At 42.1% G+C, this 23,822-nt stretch overlaps 1 protein-coding gene across 2 annotated transcripts in view; it reads right to left on the bottom strand.

Annotated features, from left to right (window-relative positions):
- Nucleotides 1-264: 264 nt before the first annotated feature.
- The window catches only part of inpp5a (inositol polyphosphate-5-phosphatase A), a 174,041-nt gene continuing 150,483 nt past the window's right edge, over nt 265-23,822 (bottom strand). Inside the window, exons 12-16 of one of the 2 annotated variants that reach the window (XM_085800826.1) lie at nt 20,107-20,180; nt 8,825-8,936; nt 4,419-4,487; nt 2,916-3,003; nt 265-2,027 (exon numbers count right to left, since the gene is read on the bottom strand). In XM_085800826.1, the coding sequence (XP_085656952.1) occupies nt 2,923-3,003; nt 4,419-4,487; nt 8,825-8,936; nt 20,107-20,180 (336 nt within the window). In that variant the 3' untranslated portion in view covers nt 265-2,027; nt 2,916-2,922. The remainder of the gene's footprint in view (nt 2,028-2,915; nt 3,004-4,418; nt 4,488-8,824; nt 8,937-20,106; nt 20,181-23,822) is intronic. The other variant, XM_085800825.1, reaches the window with a different exon arrangement.

Below are 23,822 nucleotides of genomic sequence, written 5' to 3'. Positions count from 1 at the left end.
ATCCTAAAATCAACTACTATTTCATGGTAATATTATATTTCAGCCACTTCTAAGTGTCAGAGTGCAGCTCTAAGGAAGACAACCATGAGAGGAAATGTGTGCTAGTCCCTGTTGGTGAGGCCCATCACTCTGTAAGAGAGCTGGAACAATCCACTAATAACACACTGATGATGCTGTGGATAAGGAACTGAGAGGAGCTGTTCATCAGCAGCTCTTATTGGGCAGCAGAGAGGTGAGACCAGAGGTAATGAGGACAAACAGCTGTTGAGCTCTAATGGTTTTTATTGCTTGAGAACTGCATCACCTACAGTAGAGGCCAGGTCGTCCAGAAGGGGTATAGAATAAAATCTCTATCTGCTTTTATAATATGGAGTGAAGAAAAACTGCAGCTTATACTTCCTACGGTTTACTCACAATGACCAGCAGGAACAAAAACAAGCAGGGATTTGTCTTTTTTTTCTTTTTTTTTTAACTTTTTGCCTACAAACCAAGTCACACAAGACAACATAAATTCTGCAGCAGGCACAAAACCATTTCTACTTGCAGTGATTTAGATGAAAAAAAAAAAATCACGGAAGATCAATCTGACAGCTTCACACAGTCTAAATTCTGTAGTGTAGTAAATGAAATCAATAAAAAGAAACAGTGGCGGCTCCTATCACCCCTGTAATGCTCAAATTATTTGCAGTGAAGGCTGCTGAGGGCTACATACAAAACAAATCAAAAGCAAGTCTCCCTGCTCTTTCCCCACATTTAGAGTTTCTCTTTACACATGTCATAATCAACACCTATATACCATCTGACTTAAGTATTTTATAACTCTTACACACTTCATCTCTGTGTAGGATACTTGGCACCATAATGCAGTAACAAAAATAGACAAAAAAGTTTACATTTTAAAGATACCCAAGCCTATCTAAAATATCACATTCAGAACCATAATATTATAGAAATAAGTTAGAGTAAGAATAATAATGTGAGAGTGCTATATATGAAACATTATCTTATATACTTGCATGGTCTATGGCACTGCTTAAAACATTCTTGGATAGGCAATAAATCACTGAAGAGTTGTCTCTGTTTCTCCTCTTGTACTGACTCAAAGGTCACTGTTGCTGCGGGAACCAACTCCCCGTCTCTGCACTTCAGCATAAACATTTTGGTAAGAATTATAAATTATCTCTTTAAAAATTACAGTATATAAAATGAGACTCAACTGATGTGTCAGGCATGGCAGTGTGTTGTGCACACGACAACAACAACAACAACAACAACAACAACAACAACAACTCAAAAACAAAACAAAATATATATATATTTATATAGAAACTGCCGAAATAAACTGAAAAGATTCTATCTATTCCAACAAAGGGACCACAATGTTTGGTCAGAAAAGAGAACGGCACTAAAACCATCAACAACTCTATGTTATACTGTCCAATGTACAAATAAACCTAACAATATAGATATACAACTTTTTTTGCATTGCACTTTTCTTTTTTTTAAAACACCTTACATACTGTATGGAAAGTAGCTCCTATACATAGAGGCATACCTAAAAATGGCGAGTACGGTGTCTAAAAGTATGTAGTAGGGTTGATTTCAATTAGAGTTTTGGCAACAAGGCTGTGGCATGGAAAAGAGTCGTCCGTCCTTCCTTTTCTTTTCTTGGGGAATGGGGTTGCATGGCAACGATGAGGTCAGCGATGTGTGTCTTGTCTGGAGCCGGGCCCTCGGGTGCTCGTCCACATCTCAACAAGTGTTTTATGGAGAGAAAACGGCCGGTTTTCATATGAATGAGGTGTCAGGACAACTGCAACTGGTCAGCACTGCTGAAAAAAGTTTGTCTAGGCTCTTCAGTGTACGCTGTGCAAAGTGTGTGTGCATATACGTGTTTGTGTGCATGTATATGCCTGTGTGTCTCTGTGTGTGTGTGTGTGTGTGTGTGTTGGTGTCCTGTTTGTTTCTCTGGTGTTCTCACAGAGGCGCTTCGCGAAATATGTTCTCCCCCCTTTGGCAACACTTCCCTGTGGAGGAGAAGAAGGAGAGGGTTGATTCATAAATACACAGCAGTGGTGTCAACCAGAGAAAAACAACATGCCCTCTAGGCCACTCTTCTCTGCTATGTTAAAGGGATATTTCAACATTTTGGCAAATTGGCCTATTGCCATAATACATATAGTTTTAGGAGTAGGTTCATTGCCTTTAATTGTCGGTGCAAGCTGTTTTTAGATCGGCAGGGCAGAGACGTGAGCTGCTCAGCTAACGCAACAGAGGCTCACGGTATTTCTACATTTCCCTCATCAAACTAAATACACAATCCAACAATAATTATGTAACATTATAACACATGAAGCAAATACTCAGAACTACTTTGATGCCCAGCAGCCGGGTCTGGAATGTAGTTCCAGCTGCATTTGCCAAAACAACTCTGTCTCATAATGTTACATTATTATTTCATAGCGTGGTGAATGTGCAGGTCACAACTTGTCCACCAGAGCGTTTTGGAGTTGTTGAATTGTGTATTTAGTTTGATGAGGGAAGGGAGGAAATACCGCAGCTCACGACTCTGCCCCGCCGATCTAGAAACAGCTTGCACCGACAATTAAAGGTAACGAACCTACTCCTAAGACTATATAGCAATAGGCGAATTTGCCAAAATGTTGAAATATCTTTCAAAATATGAAATGAAGCTTTAGTCTGTCAGTACATGTCTTAAAATGTCTGGAGCATTTTAAGCAGCACCCATGCATCATTTTTTTCCACTGATGATGTTTTATTCTGGAATAAAACTCTTCAAAAAGGGGCAAAGCCGCCTCTAGAAAAATCTGTGCAAAGTCATGAAAAATCAAGCAAAACAAAGCAAAACATAGCAACAATGAGAAGAATTATAATAAAGAAAAATTAATATTTACCACGACATCACTGCACCACACAACACTTGTGCTTATTTGCATTAGGTTTACCTGCCCCCGCTGTTATTCGGAAGGACAGGAAGACAGGCTGGAGGGGGGACAAAGACAAAAACCACAGTTAGAAACAAGGAGCTGGAGACTGTGCTGACGCTCCGTGGGACGAGCGTCGGCTCTCTGGCTCCCTCAGCACCTATGACACGCAGGTTAAACTCACATACCAGGCCCCGTGCGTTTTGGGGCCAGGGTGCTAACTACATCGGACATTTTTTAAACATAGCCTGCTGTGATTTTAGCAGCAGTGTGTGGTTCGGAGGTGACGGCCGCCGCGCTTCTCCGTCGGTGTGCTCGGGTCACCTCGCACACACACACCACTGTCTATATCACACTAAGTAATGATGAAAGACCTGACTTGAGGCGCCTCTCTTTTAGCATAACCCTCTGTCTGACACGGCCGCCTCTGAGGGAGCTGTGTGAAACGCTCTCTATACACTCAGCTCCACACACAGAATAACACTCGGCTCTGCAGCTTCATCCTTCACACTCTTTATGCTTCTTCCTGAAAATGTTGATGTGAAATTGAGTTATTTTGGTTGAAATATATTTGTTTCTCCACGTGACATTTTTCTTAAAAACTAGAGCTGCAACAATTAATCGAACAATAATCGATTATCAACTATTGTCAACTATTTCGATAATTGAATAATCAGTTTAAGTAGTTTTTTAAGAAAAAAAAGTCATAATTCTCATGCATTCAAATGACTCTGCCTCATTCAACTGCTACTTATAGACTTGCTTTACCTTTAGAAGTCCAAAACTCTTACCTATCAGGACATTTAAATATTGTATCATCTGAGTTAGAGCTGCAACAATTAATCGCATAGTCGATTATTAAAGTAATCGTTAACTATTTTGATAATCTAATAATCAGTTTGAGTAGTTTTTATTAAGAAAGAAAGTCCAAATTCTCTGATTTCAGCTTCTTAAATGTGAATATTTCTGGTTTCTTTGTTCCTGTATGACAATAAACTGAGTCTCTCTTTGGTTTGTGGTTTGGGAAACACTGATTGACATTTTTCAACAACTAATCAACTAATCGTTTAAAAAATAGACAGAATAATCAATAGTGAAAATAATGGTTAGTTGCAGCCCTATTAAAAACTCAAGAGGGATTGTTTAGGCATCAGAATGTTCATCTGCATTGACATTACTGGAAACTAAAACTTAAAACTTGAAGTCAGAAGAATAGCAAATTAAGATGCAATATTGAGATATCATTGATAAGTGTTACAAAAACAAAACAATTAAATAAAATACAGTAAAACTAAATCATATCCTTATTTCTAATGACATTATGAATTCCACATACAAGTAGCTGATTCCCCCAGTGAGGTGCAGATGTGCTGAGAGTTGGTCCACCCTCTCCAGCTGCACGCTCAGACTCACACACTTTACTCACAACAGCACGACACAATCACACAGAGTGAGTGAGGGTTCCGTCGTTACCTTGTGGTCCCCCATGCAGACATTGGGCCCAATGTTATCATAGACTATAGACTTCTCTTCATTTTCAGGCTGCAAGAGACACAAAACCACAACGTTTGTGATGTGAACAGGTGATAAACAAGAGTTGTATTCATGATGTGAAGGGGCTGCCCCCCCCCCCCCCCCCTCGCTGCTGCTGCTGCTGCTGCTACACAGTAAATACACACAGGATGCAGAGTCAGCAGCACCGTGTTGGTGTTTACACAGGCTACTCATTACAGGCTTTTATCACGTTTTATGACATATTCATGGATGAGCAATCAATGTACCAGCTTCATTAGACACAATTAGCAGGATTATGTTGTTCCTTCCTTTCAAAGTAAAAGTCACCTGGGGGGTTTGCTGAATAAATCCAAGGTTCAGGCACAGGAGAGGTGAAATAACACAAAGTACAGTTTATTGCGCTGCCACTGAGATTCTTATTGTGTCGCCCATATGCGGTGAGGATCCCTGGGTAATATTCCCATTTAAAATGAACACCCACTGGACCTGATAAATAGCTGTGGTTTTCTCATATGCAGACACCAGAGAACCGTGGTAGCCATTAGTGGAATGAAGCCAATTTACAGGCACAAAGAATGAATCAGTGACCAACAGAGAGTCAAAAGCATATCTATCTATCTACAGGACATGTGCAACGCTTTATGATGATAGATTTAAGGCCAGACATTAAAGGTGAATAGGGTAAAATTTTTAAACTAAGAGATATCACCATGGAACTTCCCAAGTTTATCACTTATCAAGACAATTATTTTCTTGTATTACAAGTTTTGTCAAATGTTATGTTTAAATATGTAAATTAGGCAATACCTAATTAAATATGCGCTAATTTGCATACATTTCCAGAACAGAAACCTGAACATCGAATAAAGCTACTTTTACATTTTTTGTTTTATTTTGTTGACACAATAAAAAAAAAAAATATATATATATAGAAAGGGATAAAAGAGGAGGGTTTGGTGTCTGTAAGTGCTGCTGAAGTTGAGATTATGTGTGAGGTGTGTGTTGAGAAAATAGCCTTTACAGATTTGTATCGTATAAATTCCATAGATTGTTATTGTCAATTGTACTTTTACAATTAGTTGCAGATACAGGGAAAATGACAATGTTTGGAACCTAAAGACAAGAGCATTACAATGATACATGACATGGCTCAGACAGTTTGCCCACTAGCATGTTAACTTTTGGTGAATTTAGGAGAAATGAGACAAAATGAAGTAAAATAACCATCTTAATGTGGATTTTCTACCATTTCTTTCCCCTAGTCTGGAAGAAGACATATTAAGGAAGCAAAGTTGCCCAAAGCCTCAAAATTGACCAGTGTGTGAAAAAATAATGTGAGAAACCTCCTGAGAAACTCAGGAAACATCACACATTATATACATTGTTTTGTTGAATTCCTTCTAATGAAGGTCTTTTCCTCTCACACAGCGGCAGCATGGGGTCTGATTTATGGGAAACACACGGCTCAACTGAACTGAAGTGAACACACCTTCAGAAACTCAGCACAGTCTTTACTTTGAAACTTGTTCAGGGAAAAGAGAAATGAAAAGCGGGAGTGATTTACAAAGTGGACATTTGCCTCTGGGCCAGATTCACTTCCCTGTGTAATCTAAGAGCTCATTCCAGAGAATCGTGTTTCAATATCACTCTCTGCAACACAAAGAAGCTGTTACCCACTCACACATGAATCTGCAGACTGGAGAATAAATCACACTTGTCTGGTTGAACTAAAGACTTTTTAAACAGCCGCCACAACGCCCCCAACACACACACACACACACACACACACACACACAGAGGCTGCTGGGTGCTACCAGTTGTGACTCGGTGAGCTGCGCTATGGCACTTCAAGATGAGAAGAGACAGAGAGCATGAGAATGAACCATAAAGCGAAATCCAAATTAACTTCAGACCAATCCAGCGGCGGAGCAGGGTCAGCTCACCGTCTGCCTCCACCTCACTACCTTTCCTAGCGGGCCACGCACTGCCACCTTCTCTATTTGTCTGGCAGCCGGGGCCCCGAGCCGCCGCCGCCCGCTGCCTGCCACAGCCGCGGATACATTCATCAAACACACACTTGATAATTTACAAAGGCAGCATAAAATTGTGGATTTTCGGGCTGCATAATCTTTAGACAGATAAACAAATTACCCGGGGCCCCTACGGCAGAGAGGGAGCGCTCGCTCGGCTAAACATTCATTACCGGCGTTCCCAGAGCTGGTGCCGCGCCGCATGGCCGGCGGGCAACCTTTGGCGTGTTAGGGCTCGGCAAGCAGAAAAAAACATGATGGCGAGTTAACCGACCGTGCCATGATAGATGACGCCACACACCGGGCTGTTTACGGGCCCATGTCTCAACAATCTGTAACGCTGTGAGGCGGAGAAGCGTGTGCTCAGTGAATCATCAGCCAATCTGCGAAACACACTTACTGTTCCACTCCGTCCCCGCATTACAAGCAATTAGCCGCGTGCTTGAGGGGAAGAAAAGCAAACAACCCAGCTGTGGGTGTAAAAGTGGGTGAATCACTTCTGTTTTTTATATACAGCTCTGGAAAAAACTAAGAGACCACTTCAAAATGTTCAGTTCCTCTGGTTTTACTATTCATAGCTATGTGTTTGAGTAAAATGAACACTTTTGTTTCATTCTATAACCTACTGACAATTTTTCTCCCAAATTGGAAATAAAAATATTGTCATTTAGAGCATTTATTTGCAGAAAATGGCAACAGGTCAAAATAACCAAAAAAATTCTGGTGTTTTCAGACCTTGTATAATGCAAAGAAAACAAGTTCATATTCATTTTAAAACAACACAACACTACTTTTTAAACTTAGGAGGAGTTAAGAAATCAACTTTGGTGGAATAATCCCAATTTTTAATCGTAGCAGTGTTTTTTTTATTTATTTATAATCTTTCTTCCTCATTAACTATGATTTGGTTCAGGTGTTCAGCTAAGTAGAGTGAGGTGTGCTTGTGTTGGAGTTCAATAGACACTGGAATCGATGGTTGCCATAGCTACATGTAGAGAAGCTGATTTATTTTTTCCAACTGCTCCAACATTTTGGACTTGGTCTCTTAATTTTTTCCAGAGCTGTATATACTGTATATATCATTGAGACTAATGAAATGGGTGAAACAAAGCAGGTGTTATCAGGTTGAAATGCTCCACAGCTAACTGTACCACAGTCAGAGTTATTGTTCTGCTCCTTGTGATGCTTCAGTCAAGTGAAGATGAAAGCTCAGGAAGGAATTTCTCATTTGTGGCAGACAAAAGAAAGCCAAACTTCCTGAGCAGCCCCCCTGCTGCAGCGCGCTACTGTACAATACACTTTCACACACATTAACAGATGAAAGCCACTGGAAACACTCAGGCCTCAAAGCTTCAGCTTAATGGTTTAAGAAGCCAGAGTTTAGGGATCTAAAACATACAAACTGATCTTTGGGTTGTCATAGCAGCCTGATTTCTAAATCAAGAGGCGAGGGCTCTGCGGAGTAATCCAGCAAACAACACAATCAGTCAGTCAGTCAGTCAGTCAGTCTAAGAGGAGAGGTGGCAGATTGTCTGGGACGGGTCCTGCAGGGTCCCACTCTCTGAGGAAGGAGACAGATCCGTGGTTTTATGAAGAAAATATAATAGGGCCCACTGGAACTCTATAAGCGCAGGGACATATACACTGTCTGGGTGGACCCACGGCTTAGTGCTCCAAATTAATATTTACATACACTTCATCCTCCCATCTGTGAGGCGGCAGAGGAGGGGAGGGTGATGAGGATCAAGGACGATGGAGTTGTAGAAATAATTAGCAAGGTGTTAATAAAGAGCGTGTATATTAGCTGAGTGAGTGGGTGTGACATTTAGGTCAAAATATGAACAAATCTGACATTTAAAGTTAGCTTTTCTTCTCTTGGTTACATTGTTAGGCTTCCTTATCCATGAAAATGTTAGTTTTAATATTTTTTGGTGTGGGCCACTGGGCTTCTTTTTTGTCAGTATACCGCTTGACTTCAATGTAACCTTCCTGTGGCAGCTTTCTGCTACCATCTCTTGTGTTAGGGTCTTAAATCAGCTGTAAAACACATTAAAAACAATTATTCATCATTCCATTTGTTTCTCATCTCTTGGATTACGTTGCTAGGCTTCCTGATCCATGAAAAGGTTGGTTTTACACTTATGATTTCAGTTTTAACTCTCATTATTGTTCTTATCGTTATAACCAGGACCCTAACAACACACATTTTAGAATTTTGTGAAATTCTGTCATTTTATTTTGTTTAAATATAAGTTCCATCCTGACAAAGTCCAAAAGCCGTGACGCAATAAATAAACTTATGAGCTGGTCCAGCAGTGGGAGGTTGATGCTCACCTTTAAGACCAGCTCTCTGGCAGAGGAAGACATGAGGATTCGGTCACACCAGGCGGGGCATCTGGTGTTCATGTACTGCTTCCCCTGGCTGCTGTCTTCACTGTACGGGTAGCTGTGAAAACACAAGGAAAAAAAACACCACCAATAAATGCAAAAGTACAGACACGTGTTGGTGTTGCGCATCAATAGGCGTTTAGAAAGGTTTAGGTGGTGTCCAGGCAATAAGGAAACTTTGTACAGTATTCTAAAGGAACAAGACACCAAAGGAAAGCCAATAAGGAAAGCAGTAAATATGATGCATATGAATCAGAGTAATAAATATGAGACGTCACGTCATCTGCCTTATCTCAGAGATTGAGATCAAAATGTTTTCCTCAGAAAACAGGAGGTCCATTAGTATGACCAATCATCTGAGTAATCTCCTGAATCAACACACATGGATGGCTCAATCAAAGCAATCTTTCTCTGCCAACTGTGCAGGTTGTGAGTGTGTGTTTGCGAGCAAGACGGAGACAGTGTGAGAGAGAAAATAATAAAAAAAAAAGAGGCAGAATGAGAGCAATTTAAGCGGAGTGGGCCAGAGGGAGATTCAGTTGCCCATATGTATAGCTACATCCCTACATGGTCATCAAAAACAGATTAGGTGCCACGGCAAATGGCCAAGAGAGATTGTGTCTTGGAACAGCATGGAACAATTGCATGATTTAAGCGGCGGCGGGGGCTGCAGTCGGGTGGGGAGCCATTGAGCTGATACAGATTTACATTGTTGAGAATTCAATTTGCTCCTTCGGCTCATCAAAGTGCTTCAGATTTACACGCCACCAATCCAATTTGTTTGTCGGCATTCATCAGGATGTAAGAGCCGGGCTTACATACTGTAATACCAATCCAATTTGCTCCTGCAGCGCCACATGTGCTAACTGTAGCACAACACATAGTACATCTTCTCCGAGGACGGCCAATCCTAATGATAAAATAAACACACGCGCCGGGCCCTCCATTCATCACACTACCCAGGCTCTCACAGCTTAATTGGTCTTTGTGCTCACACAGAATATGTTTAATAAGCATTTGGTTGCAGTCGTTCTCTGTGTGTTTGCATGCATTCAAATGACTCTGCCTGATTCAGCTGCTAGTTATAGACTTGCTTTACCTTTAGAAGTCCAAAACTCTTACCTATCAGGACATTTAACTATTGTATCATCAGAGTTAGGGCTGCAACAATTAATCAATTATCAGTCAATTATTAAATTAATCGTCAACTATTTTGATAATCTAATAATCAGTTTGAGTAGTTTCAAGTAGTTTTTAAGAAAAAAAGTCCAAATTCTCTGATTTCAGCATCTAAAATGTGAATATTTCTGGTTTATGACGATAAACTGAGTCTCTCTTTGGTTTGTGGACAAAACAAGACATTTGAGGACGTCATCTTGTGGTTTGGGAAACACTGATTGACATTTTTCAACATTTTTTAAACATTTTATTGACCAAACAACTAATCGATTAATCGTTTAAATAATCGACAGATTAATCGATAATGAAAATGATCGTTAGTTGCAGCCCTAATCAGAGTGGTTACAAAATGACAGTTGTTGAGGCAAATACGTTTTGACAGATAGAGTCTCTTGACTGTGATGGAACCATAGAAGAATTTAGAACTCGATCATTTTATCATGAATCCAAAGGAATTCAAAGCTCAGAGCAAATGTCATTTATTTCAGATCGGTCCGTGACATGAGGTTCAAAACCAGGTTTTCACATATTGAAGAAAAGACTGAAGATTTTTAGTAGCTGTGCAACTCAAATCCAGTCCATCACTGGCAACTTCAATACTGAACATTAAGATACTTGCAGTGCTGTTATCTTTTATATAACCATCTGTTATGGTGTTGCATTATTTCTTGTTTCTCTTTTTCTGCTGATCAGTTATAATCTTTGTCAAATAAACTAATAGATAAAAGTAAATATTCATCATCAGATGAAGTGAGGATTGGCCAACAGAAGATAGGTTCTCCTGTGATACACTGCACCGGTGCCGACATGACACACTGACACTGTTCTGCCTATGATGAAGTCACACACACACACACACACACACACACACACACACACAAACACAGATATGTGCTGACACGATGACCATACATAATGACCATGTGCTATCTGTGAGTATGTTTTCTCACAGCCTCTGTGTTGGTTTGGGGTTAAAGCTAGGGCATGAAGGAGCTCATCAGCACACCACACACACTCACACAGTCACACAGTCACACACACACAGCCCCCCCACTAGGTGTACAAATAGACCTGCAGAGAGCTACTTAGAGAAGTTCCCTGCCTCCAATTAGCATTAATAGCACTTAAGCCGTGGGGGGGAAATGCCTGGGGTTTTGCTATGCTAATCAAAGTGATCCTGGGATAAAAGGGAGCATGAAGAATGGATGAGTGACACAGATAGACAGGGAGGCAGAGGAGAGGGGATAAAGATGGATCAGACAGAAAGAGGCAGCGTGAGGGTGAAAAAGAGCAGAGTCTTCAAAGGGCTGCTGGAGCGGCTCCACTCCCGGGTGGCCCCGCCGCTTCCTGAGGGACCGTCCCCGTCCTGCTGGACACTCCTCCTATCAGAGACCCTCTTATAGCTTTATTGACTAACAAGCTGAGGTCATTTTGGTGTTAAACAGATTGAGAGAGAGTAAAGTTTCCCCCCCTCCCTCTTCACCTCCTTCAAACAATGAACTCCTTCCTGATAGGAAACTTCCCAAAGCACTTCAGCAACAAACCTCTGCTATCGTTCAGTCATTTTTGATGACAGGCGGCCATTGTAAAAAACTGATTAAAAATACTCAGCGCGGCCATTAAAGGGCCATTCTGCGTCCCGGTGTGTGTGGGTATAGGTTGTTTCCCTTGTCTGTTACACCGCACACTCCTTTGGCCCCAGTGGAGATAACAGGTCTTAATGCAACAGCAAACAGTTGAATGGCGCGCTGGGGCCGCGTGATTAATGCGTCCGATTAGCGAGCGCACAAACTTATCAGCGAAGGTAAACGGTCCGAGAGGGCGTGTGGGCTGGAGGCCGTCAGCACATATCAGACCCTTATTGCCCGCAGCAAGACTAATTACACTAATTAATGGGCCGAGCTGATAACTCCAACAATCGTGTATCTGTATAAGGAGGGGGAGCTGCACTTACAAGGTATCCACACACACACACACACACACACACACACACCGCTTACTCCGAGTCAAGACGTAAAATAAGAGGAAGTGAGAGGCTTTATTATAGGTTCAAACGCTAAGGGACAGATGTTAGAATGAAGGATCCATATGTTTCCAAGACAAATACATTGTTGACGGTTACAGTCACCCACATATCAACACTTGTTTTAGAGACAAATATGTTCTTTCATATACTCAGTTCGGCTGAAGGTTTCCCACAAACACCTGGGAATTCTCGAATAGATAGACAAATTTGTTGACCGAAACTAGATTTGAAAAATTAAAGAACGAAAACACAGATTTGGATTTGCCATCCTTCTAAAATTAAATCTAAAAGGGGGTGGGGGGATGGGGGGGCTGTTATTTTATTTAGTAATCTATCAAATCCCAAAAACTTTGAATCCAATTTTGAGCTGGTTTTCAGTGTGTACAAACTGTAACCAAATCAGGAGCTGAAGATAACAGTCAGAATGCAGGAAAAAAAAAAAATCATAATTCATAACGAAAAAGGAAGCAAGTGTTCATTTTGCTGTCTCTCTAACTGCTAGACTGAGATGATTAAAGGTTGATTTATTATACACTGAATGCAAAGTCCAATATATTAAAAAGATTAGGATGCTTATATCATATTGTATTACATTGTATTGTATTGCACTGTATTGTATTGTACTGTATTGTATTTTATCGCACTGTATCATATTACATTACAGTATTAAACTGGAACACAACATCTGTTTCATCATCCTTCCTTGTTCCCAGTGACATGTAAAAGGATCTGCACTGTGCTTTAAACAGATTGCACAGGTCCAACAGGTCAAGTTTATATATAAAATGATACTTCACTTAGATGCTACTAAAGTATAGAAGTGACGTTTCTGACTCTCATCAGTAATAATAATGACGCTGAGATTTCATGTGATTGTTGTTTCACCACCCGTCTTTGTCCTGTTCACTGGTGGTTCTAATCTTTTACGACTCTCACCTGCTTGTTCCTCCATTGTTTCGTGTTGCTGACCACATACGGTCAAATATCGAGACCCCCCCCCACCCTCCCCTCCCACCAGCACCCATCCAGGGCCCATTCATTCATGCTTGGTTTGGGGTTTAATGTTTGACTTGGCTGCTGACACATTACTCACATGTGTTCCGGTCGCTGTCAGCTTGTTTATCTTGCAACAGTAAAAAAAAAAAAAAAACTGGCGAAGTGGGAACAGGCCCTACCTATAGTGTGTCACCAAGCCTCACCCAGCAGACACAGAGGCTACTGTCACATACAAGCTGCCGCAGATACACACTGGATTTCAATAGCCCTGTTTTCTAAACATTAAAACAATGAACAATTTAAAGGGATATTTCAACATTTTGGCAAATTGGCTTATTGCCATAATCACTATAGTCTTAGGAGTAGGTTCATTACTTTTAAGTGTCGGTGCAAGCTGTTTTTAGATCAGTGGGGCAGAGATGTGAGCTGCACAGTGCACGGTTCACCTTTCCCTCATCAAATACACATTCCAACAACTCCAAAACACTCTGGTGGACAAGTTGTGACCTGCACATTCACCACACTATGAAATAATAATGGAACGTTATGAGCCAGAGTTGCTTTTGAGGCAAATGCATAGCCGGAACTACATCCCAGACACGGCTACTGAGCAACTTACAAAATTATATGTTATTATTTCATAGCCTGGTGAATGTGCAGGTCACAACTTGTCCACGAGACAGTTTTGGAGTTGTTGGATTGTGTATTTGATGAGTTTGATGAGGAAAACATGGAAATACCGTGCAGCTCGCGTCTCAGCTCCGCCGATCTCAAACAGTTTGCACCGACAATTAAAGGTAATGAACCTACTCCTAAAGCTACAGGGATTATGGCAATAGGCCAATAGGAAAATTTGCCAAAATGTTGAAATATCCCTTTAAAGATTTAATAAAATGTGTAGATGTGAAGAGTTTGCTGTAAGACAGACTACCAACCTGCATCAGTCAGGAAAGGCCCAGAGCAGAGCTTCCTGTCCCACATTCTCCTGTCTTCTGAACAAAAGCTGTTACTGTGTCCTACATTATGACAAATAAGTGACAGGCCAAACAGTGGACTATTCACTTGCCTAGTATTTAATGAGGGCAATATAAACTTGGATACACAGGCAGGGCAAGAAACTACAGATAAGAGTCATAGGATTGGCAACATGGGGTCAAGGGTCATCATGGGATGTCGGAGTGGCTGGTGGAGGGCCGGCATTGGCTAAAAAAATCAGAAACAGTGGGTTTCAAATGACTAGCTGTCCCTACAGCTATGTTTGTTTGCCGTTGTCAGGGGAGGCTTGGCAAAACACACACACAGGCGCACACACACACACACATACACAGATTCAAAAAGATCAGCCAAATGCTATCAATAAAGCTGAATGTTTGCTTCAGTTTGCAGAGCTGGGAGGCTCGCAGGCACAACATTGGCATAGTGCAGTACAAACAGAGTGAAATGCCATCAATAGCTCATGGCTCGCAGCCTGCCGGGGGTTCAGCTATGACACGTTCTGCCTTTAACTGCTCTAAATGAAGACAAGAAGACACAGATGGCGTCCGTTTCGTTCTCTCCATGTAAGATTGTGGAAACAAAGCCTCCCTCTCAGTGGCATCATCTCAGACAAGAGGCAGTGACACACGACAGTGAACAATCTTCAGCTATTATCACCACAATGGGCTCTCATCATTTTCACGGGCTCTCCAGTAGTTAGAATGATGGATGTGCTGATGGTTGTAAAACAATGTTCCTGTTCAGTAGATCAGCCTGTGAACCCTGGGATGGTGTGCCACACGCTTACAGCGGCTCAGACACACTCCTAGGACCAAACCCGCTCCTCTGCTGCACCACGGCACCACTGTTCACAGTGCAGAGAACAAAAAGCCTCCTTCATACAGGACGCACACAGCACTGTTACAGGACTAATGTATTCACAGTGAAATACACATGGAGAGAGGGTGACATCACTCGTACAGGCCCTCTGAACGCAGCACAAACATCTGTGTGAGCACTTCCTATGAGCTCCAAGGACTCTTGAGGAATTCTCCATCGCTCCGTTAACTCACTCATGTGCACTTATTAGTGTAGCAGATTCACCAAAACCTTGTCTCACTTGAGGGGTAAAGTCATTCCGGAGTTTATACACAACTGTAGAAGCAGCAATGCACATCTCAAACAAATAGAACTGGGTACTAGACAAAAAATTTATCAAAATAGTAAAACACAAGGTCTGCACACCAGAAGTATGTGATGTTTCAGGTACTTATCACAGAAACACATGAGGTGATAATGAATATCAGCTTTGGGGCTACTTCTGTTGTGCAGACCTTCTACTTTGCTAATGTTGTAGATCAGGGGTCACCATCACCAACCTTTTTTCCTCTGAGAACTACTTTTACAAAATGACAATGGCCGAGAGCTACTCATGTTTTGTAACATTAATTCTTTACATTCGTAAAACAAAACGTTTCCCTCTCTTCATGGAAATAGTCTGTCTTTAGCCTCTATATACTGATAACTGAAATGATCACTGTCAGGTATTGTCCCTCATCTATTAAACATGAAAGGAGGCTGAAAATCACATGACATGTCTGCTCTGATGATACAAGTCAGTGGTTTTGAAATGTGTGTTTCTCTTCGATAATACACATTCTACATCCCGGGGCAGACAGGGAACTGGGATTTGACACTACACCGACAAGCACTGAGGGCCGGGTAGCATGTCGCTGTAGGAGAAACAGGTCCGTGGAGCTGATTGGTCGATTCTTATCACATGACATGCAGTGCCCTTGCTGCCTCCCAAAAAGTTGAGATCTTTCCACGCCGCGGACATGCACGAAAAAACGTTACACTTTAGTTGTGAGTGAGCATGGCGCACATCTACACGTTACATCTGAATGGCTCCATGCACATACACACAGGGAAAATCCTGGATATAAGGTGCAGGTTTGCTGAGTGACCAATCCAATTTTCTAATTTATGTATGATCCATTAATCCTTTGGCAAGCTACTGGGAAAGGGGCTGTGAGCTACTGATAGCTATTGAGCAATGTGTTGGAGACCCCTGTTGTAGAGTTTCCCAGCATCCTCATGGATCCTCAGCTGTGGAAAATGCATACTAACGTGCTAAGGCTGGTCGCAGGATGCATCTCACACAGTGAAGACACAACTGTTTATATTTCTGGCTCCTCACTGCTTCACCTCCTGACCTCTGGGCCGTACCCTAGTGCTCCTGCTTCTACCAAAGTCTAGACTACACCAACACTGGAGCCATCCTGTCAGGTCTGAGGCCTCCCCATCATTCTATATGCTGAGAGAGACAGCTTCACCTACACAATGAAATACATAGAAGTCAGAGAAGTATGTGTATTTAGGGGATGCCCAAAATGCAGCATTTTATGTTTTTGGCAACCAAACCTTTAGAAATGTCCATCTTGATCCCAGTAGGGGATTTTAAACTCATTTTAAGGGCACTGAAAAAAGCACTATTGGAAACTTGTTCGTGTTTTTAGTAACTAGCGAAACTATCTGTGATGCTAACCCTCCTCTCCTCCATGTGCATTTGTTTTCAATGAAGCCAGTGAGAAATCAATCCACGGAGCGGTGGATAACGTTATTTATCATCTACCATGTTACCATGTGTATATTTGTGTAGTTTAATCTGTCATAAACAAGAGATTACGGGTTACGGGGCGCGTTAAGTTTGTGTGGCGGTGCTGCAGAGACGAGAGCTGGGACACCGGGTCGGAGGCTCTGATCTTACAAGGTTGGTTTTCAGCCAAGAGATGCTAGGTGGAAGGCAGAGAGCCTCCATTCTCCCTGGAACTAGTTATAAGTCATTGATTTAACCAGCACTAGTACTCTGAAGCTGTTTAATTAAGGTAAAAATGTAATATTGTTCTTCTTTAAATCTGCTTCTATTTGGCATTTTTATGTAAATGTTATATATTGTATTGTAAGTCTGTCTGTAACTAATTGCTATCCATCTGAAACAGGTCTCTCTTAGAAATGGGACCCCCTGCCTCAAAGAGATTACCTGTATAAATAAAGCTTTCCTGCCTCCAGTGACACTAACTAGTACCCTGATCTTGGCTCCTCTTCCTCACTTCTCCTTTACAGTTCCAGACATGGCACAGATGCCTTTTTACTTTTCTTCTTCTTGCCACTGCACAACTCCCACACCATCTTCCTACCCTGAAATCACTCAGGATTTGTCCATCGATGGAGTTGTTCCTCCGCTCTGATGTCACTCAAAATCTCCCTCAAAGCCCACTACCAGTAACCACGTTACAGGCAGAATACATTCTTCCACTGCTCCCTCATTGTCCACTGCATTTCCTCCTGCAGCCGGGGTCCCGATTCAATTTTTGCATCGATCTTGTGCAAAAAAAGGGCAAAGAAATCAGATCAGAGGAGTACTAAAAGCTTTCCCTTAAATCAATCAAAATACATGAATAAGTTACAAGGGCCTTAGTATGTTTTAGGGGATATTACCTTTGTTATGCCATTTCAAATATGAAATCAAAGCACCATAATGTATAGTATCATTATTTTTAGTCAAATGGCCATGCTGTAGCATGTGCAAAGATAACCACATAATGGCTGAATGGAGTATCATACATTACGCCCCATGGAGAAACTCTGTCTAAATAAATGATTGGTTTCTGATTATTTCTCTCCCAGAACGCCGGCTACGAAAAACCCGTAACCGTACATGTGTGTGTATATAAGTCGTGCTGCGGCCAATCAGAGCGCAGCAGCCAACTGGCTCCAGATCCAACTGTGACAAGGCCCGGGCAAATTCCTCACCCCGGTGCCCAAGTACTTAGACTTGTCACGGCCAACTTTGACAGACACCTTCTTGAAAGTAAAGAAATGCATTTTACAGCCTGAAGCCTCTGCAGCAGCAGCGTTGAGAGAAGAATTCATGTGTCTATGTTCGGGGGACAGAGATGTATGTCTGCCAGGAGTGGATGTGCATTCCACAAAAAAATGAAACAAACTGCTGGCCAGGGACGCTTCAGCTGTAGAAACATGGTCAAAAATAGAAAGCAGTGGACATTACATTTTTTACACTGTCACTTTGTCACCCACCTCGGCTCAGCCCTGACCACTCCGACCCAGCGGGCAGAATTAACTTGCAGATTAAATGTTTGCGACGACTATTGATTTGCAGATTTGAACAAAAGTAAGCCGTGTGCTCGCATGAGTGTGTGTGTGTGTGTGTGTCGGTGAGGGTGTGTTCTGATGGCCTGCATTAAAAAAGAGTAATAACCTCACAGATGGCGAGGGGCTGGTCCGGCGCAGGCTATGAGATGGAGAACAATCCTTGAGGCTTGATTGCTCAAGGAGCACAAGGCAGACCTGACAGGGGGAGGGGAAGTGGTATATGTATGTGTGTGTGTGTGTGTGTGTGTGTGTGTGTGTGGAGGGTGTGTGCGTGTGGGAAGTGGGAGGAGGGGGTTGTTTAAGTTTAACTAGGCCACTGCTAGCCATTACAAGGCAGACAATGTAATATGACGCACACACACAGTAGATCAAATCAAATTTCTTATGCTGCTCCCGAGTTTCATCTATTTGATTCATCATCGCCTCAAGTATGTGGAAATCATTTGTATTCTCCCACAGCCGCGCATTCATCCCTCCCTGTGGAGAGATGATTCAGTATTATATGGATAGGTGCAAAAGTCAGCTAGTGTAAAAGGACAATAAATCCACCTGTCACTTATGCAAAGTGATGTAAATGGGGTCTCTGATTAAGACACAGAGTCATTTAAAAAACAGGGACTGGCAGAACCTTGACACACATACTCTCACACACACCGTTTCCCCGGCTGGTGCTACACATGTATGCACACACTCAATTTGAAAATCGCACTCAAAGCCATACACACACACACACACACACACACTAAAATCCCCCGCCGCCCTGCGCCTGCCACTAGAGCAGTTTATCAAGTAATTATTGTTTGATTACAGCGTTTCATTATCTGCACTGATTGAGTCACAACCGACGGCAAAGGTCAAGCACCATTAACGCGCTGCTCCCGAAACATATTTCCACGCCGGCCGCATGTTTGCCCTCCCTCTCCTCTGAAAGGGCTAATTGCAAATGCATTTGTTTGAGGAAGAGGAGAGGAGACTACCCCGCTCCAATCTCCCATAAGTCCCACTGAGACAGAATACCAATGCAGGCAAAAGACAACGCACAGTGACAAACACTACGCACATATACGCATAATACACATGGGAGCAGTTTGGGACCTTATCCAGTTATATTTAACAAGTGATAGCCATCAAACACAGATCCAGCAGAGTAGCATTTTGAACAATAAGGGAGGTGGGGGGGGGGGGGGACTGACTCCTGGTTTTACATATTAATAATGACTCCTCATCTCATGGCTAAGATCACTGCGGTTACCAACATTAGATGGTGCCTGTGTAGAGAAACCTGCAGCTCAGGGTCTGCTCTAATGAGGTCATTTCATCCAATCAAGACCCTGCATCTTCAAATTAAAGGTGTTCAGAAACGGTTGATGTGGCTGATGAATCGTGAGCAGCGAAACGCAAAAAAACCCCGCAAAATCTACCCCACTTTCATCCCGGATTTACTTGAAAACAGAATTTTGCATAAAGTTTGGGCTACATCGTCCAATAGATGAGTTATTACACTAATTTTATGGCCCAGAGTGGAATCGAATTCATTTTTCTTTTCTGTACACCTTCAAAAACATAATGATGTGTTTGTGTTTCAAATAGACTGAAGGATTAAGAAGGAAACCTCTATGAATTATTTCATTGCACAAAACAGACTGTACCAAAGTAAAAAAAAAAAGTTGAGATCAACACATGTTAAGAAATTCAGTTATCCATTCAGCATTGGTTTTCAGTCACAAGGAAAGAGTTGGACAGAAAGGCTAATATCACACCAACTAACACCATGCTGGATGAGTGGCTCCCACATCCAGGACCTGATACTGTATCATTACAAGGATTTCAGAAAGAAAAAGAAAAGAAAAAAAATATGAAGCAAACGTCTCCATACCTGGGTGGGAAGGCGATCTCCAGTTCGTGCAGTCGATCCTTGAAGACAGACAGCTCTTTGTCAAACTCTAAAAGCTGCAGAGAAAAAGAGACACAACAGGAATAGTCAGAGAGGTTCTTCACTATTGTTGATAGGAGGGGAATCAAACACGAGCTGGTTTCCACAGCAGACCTCTGGCATTTGAAGGTCCTGATGAAAAGTCAGTGAGCAGAAATGTTTTTTTTATTCATAGGTTTCAGAGACAAAGATAAACCTAAACAGATCAAAGACAACTTCCATCTCCTTCTGACTCAGACATCTTCATATGATGTCTCATCTCAACTGAGAGCAGATATCAATATCCCTGCGTCACCAGGCCTCAGCGTGGATAAGGCTGAACCAGAGTCAGACGATATTGAGGCCTATATAGTTCTACATCAACACAGCCCAACTTTGACAGCCACTGCCTAGTTGTTGGGAGTGTTCCCCGTCCCGTCCCATCCACACACTCTTCATCAATCATGTCTCCTCACCCAGCTGTACTCCCTCACCAGAGTCTACACACATCCTTCCCCCAATTTCCCCCCTTTCACAAAACCCATAAATCATTAGTGAAATGTGCAATTAGCGGCTTCTTGTACACATTAATTATCTGGGAGATGAACAGGTAGCTCGGGCACCTGCATGACTACCTCCCTGAGAGACTGACGGCGACGTTTCCCGGCAACCCCCGGAGGAAACCCCCCCTCCTCCTCCACGGTAGCCCCGCCCCCTTTCCTTTCAACCAGGAAAGGTGTCAGGACGGAGCTGCGACGTGTTAGTTTAGTAGTAAATTGGTCTGTTGTCCATGTTTCAAACACAAGGCGACAATTATGTCCTGATGAAGACGCTGCCAGCCTGACAGCAGCTGTAAGGAAGCCTGACATTAATGACATTACATTGGTGTATTACATGCAGCGATATGTTGACGGATACATGATGAAATATCAGTGTTGTGCACACAGGGGGGGGGATCTGGAAGGACATCCTCACAAGGTGGAGACATGGGAGGAAGGTATTATTACTACGCCGCACTGACATCTTTATGTTGTGCATATGTGAGCATCTGAACAGCGTTTGTCTTCACACGACTGCCGAGTACACGTGTAAATAAGACAAAGCCGGGTATGTGCTCTCTCTGTGTGTGTGTGTATGTGTGTGTGTGATTATGTGTCAGTGGTGTAGAACAGTGGCCATTACTTGCAGGCGGAGGGGCCTCCCAGACGGAGTCTCGGTGGTTCAGGAGGGCAGATGTGGCGCATTCATCAAACTCACACTGCCGGGGTCACAGGAGAGACTCACACACTGTGGATGAGGGATGGCAGAGCAGGGGATGCAACCCCATGCACACTCCACTGTACACCCTCTATCTCACCATCTATCCACTGAGAGCTTTCACTGCTCTGTGTGTGTTAGAGTCTGACTGACGGTGGATTTTACAACAGTCGATAACAATATTGTTCATATCAACATGATAACATGTTTGGAGGGAGTTACTGGAGTGTTATATTCTTAACCTTCATCTTGTGTCAGCTTTCTGCTGCCATCTCTTGTGTTAGGGTCAGGGATCAGCTGTAAAATACACTAAAAACATTTTTTTCATCCAATTAGTTTTTCATCTCTTGGTTACATTGTTAGGCTTCTTTATCCATGGAAATGTTGGTTTTAATATTTTTGGTGTGGGCCCCTGGGCCTTTTTTGTCAGTATACCGCTTGACTTCAATGTAACCTTCCTCTTGTCAGCTTTCTGCTTCCATCTCTTGTGTTATGGGATTGATTTTGACCCGAGTCTTAAAGGTATAATATGTAGGAATTCCCCCCATCTAGCGGTGTGGTTGCATACTGGAACGTATTCTTGATGTTGCATTCACGTGAAATCGGGCAGACGTCGGGCAGACGTCAGACAGACAACAGACGTTGCATGTAACAGGATAAACAAGCGTCTATGTAAACAAGTGGTCCGCCAGCACGAGGCAAAACAATACAGGCCTGACAATATGTTGTCATGGTGATGTGGTATTGTTTACCTGACCCACGTTTTACCGTCTTTCTCTCGTCGAGTAAAATGACATCCGGTTGGTTTGCTGACGGCCGTCTGCCTGACTGCACCTGAATGCAACATCAGTGCCTCCGTCCTTCCTCACACTACACAGTGGTGACAGTTTTAACAGGAGCTACCTGGAAACCTTTTTCCCCGAGCCGACAGCTCCGTGAGTTTCCGTGGTTACCTACGGTTACGCTGCCACTCAACGTAAAAATTGGCGATGCAACATGGCAGCCTTGGTTCGGTGCGTCGCCCACTTATGTATTTGTAACAACTTGTAACAACTCATTCTAGGTACGAGAAAACTTTCATTTGTATGTGGGTGTGATTCACCTTCAGTGAAATACGTATTTATGAAAGAAATATTTGATTTTTGCTAATAAAAAGCCAAATAAGTTACATACTGGGGCTTTAAATCAGCTGTAAAACACACAAAAACAATTATTTATCATCTAATTTTTTTCTCATCTCTTGGTTACATTGTTAGGCTTCCTTATCCATGAAAAGCTTGGTTTTACACTTATGATTTCAGTTTGAACTCTCATTGTATTTATCCTTATAACCTGGTCATAACCGACCCTAACAACACAAACGTCATAATTTTAACCAGAGCATTTTAGAAGTTTGTGAGAAAAAATGAGTTTTGTTTTATTTGTTTAAATAGAGGTTCCTTACAAAGTCAAAAAGTCTTGATGCAATAAACAAATTTATGTGGTACTTTTATGCATTAAAAACCTAAAAACGGGTCAGTGGTGACCCGAACACAAGAGGAAGGTTTTAAACCCATTAAAAATCAGAATAGCACCGCTGAGGCCAGACTACACTCTGACCTTTGACCAACAAAAATAAGACTGTGGATACAACTCCACACCACAAATTTAAATGAAAAGCTGAGTTGGAAGTGGAGAAAATGCATCAGGAGCTCTAACGGACCAAACTTGAGATGGAGCAGTGGATGTTACAACTGGTTAAGAAGGAAGTAGTGTAGGGAAGGACGTGACTGACGTTTTTTTTAGGAAAGATCCTGTAAAGGTTAAGGAAACCAGACTCATCTTGAGTTTGCGCATTATCTTGGTGCTGGGCCACATGCGAATAGTTTGTGAGAATTAATGGCGCTTGAACAATGCAAACATTCTGTACCAGTGTGTATAGCTATACTACATCTGTGAACAAAAGGCAACATGGATATCACTTGGTTGGTCAGTGCTCTGAGTCCAGTTTGACCTAGATTCACTTTTCATGACCTGGATGAGTAAGAACCTTCACAGAGTTCAGTTGAATAAATGCATTAGTTGGTGTCTCCCTCCTTCTCTGCCCTGGCTCTGAGCCGGGTCCTGACACTGTGGCAGTCAGAAGTCAGAGGTGCAGTTGTGTTTCACTGAAGCTTCACTTCACCCCTTCTTCAACCCACAACACTCCCTGCTAACCCTCAACACTGCTTATTTATAACGTAACACTGTAAAAACTATGCATGCACTGTAATTAAAGACAATTAAAGCTACCGTTACACTACTCAACTATTTAAAGTATTATATAACTTCAGTTCTGTATTTTCTTCATGAATGAAAACTTTACAAACAAAACAACTTATAAAACTTAACTTATCAATTATTCTACATACATATAGTCACAAGGACCATTTGTCTACATTCTT

The sequence above is a fragment of the Trachurus japonicus genome, chromosome 15 (genome assembly GCF_045865225.1).
Source record: "Trachurus japonicus isolate A0001 chromosome 15, Traja_1.0".
NCBI lineage: Eukaryota > Metazoa > Chordata > Actinopteri > Carangiformes > Carangidae > Trachurus > Trachurus japonicus.
The sequence above is the reverse complement of the archived record's forward strand: the minus strand, read 5'-3'. Positions and strand labels throughout refer to the sequence as shown.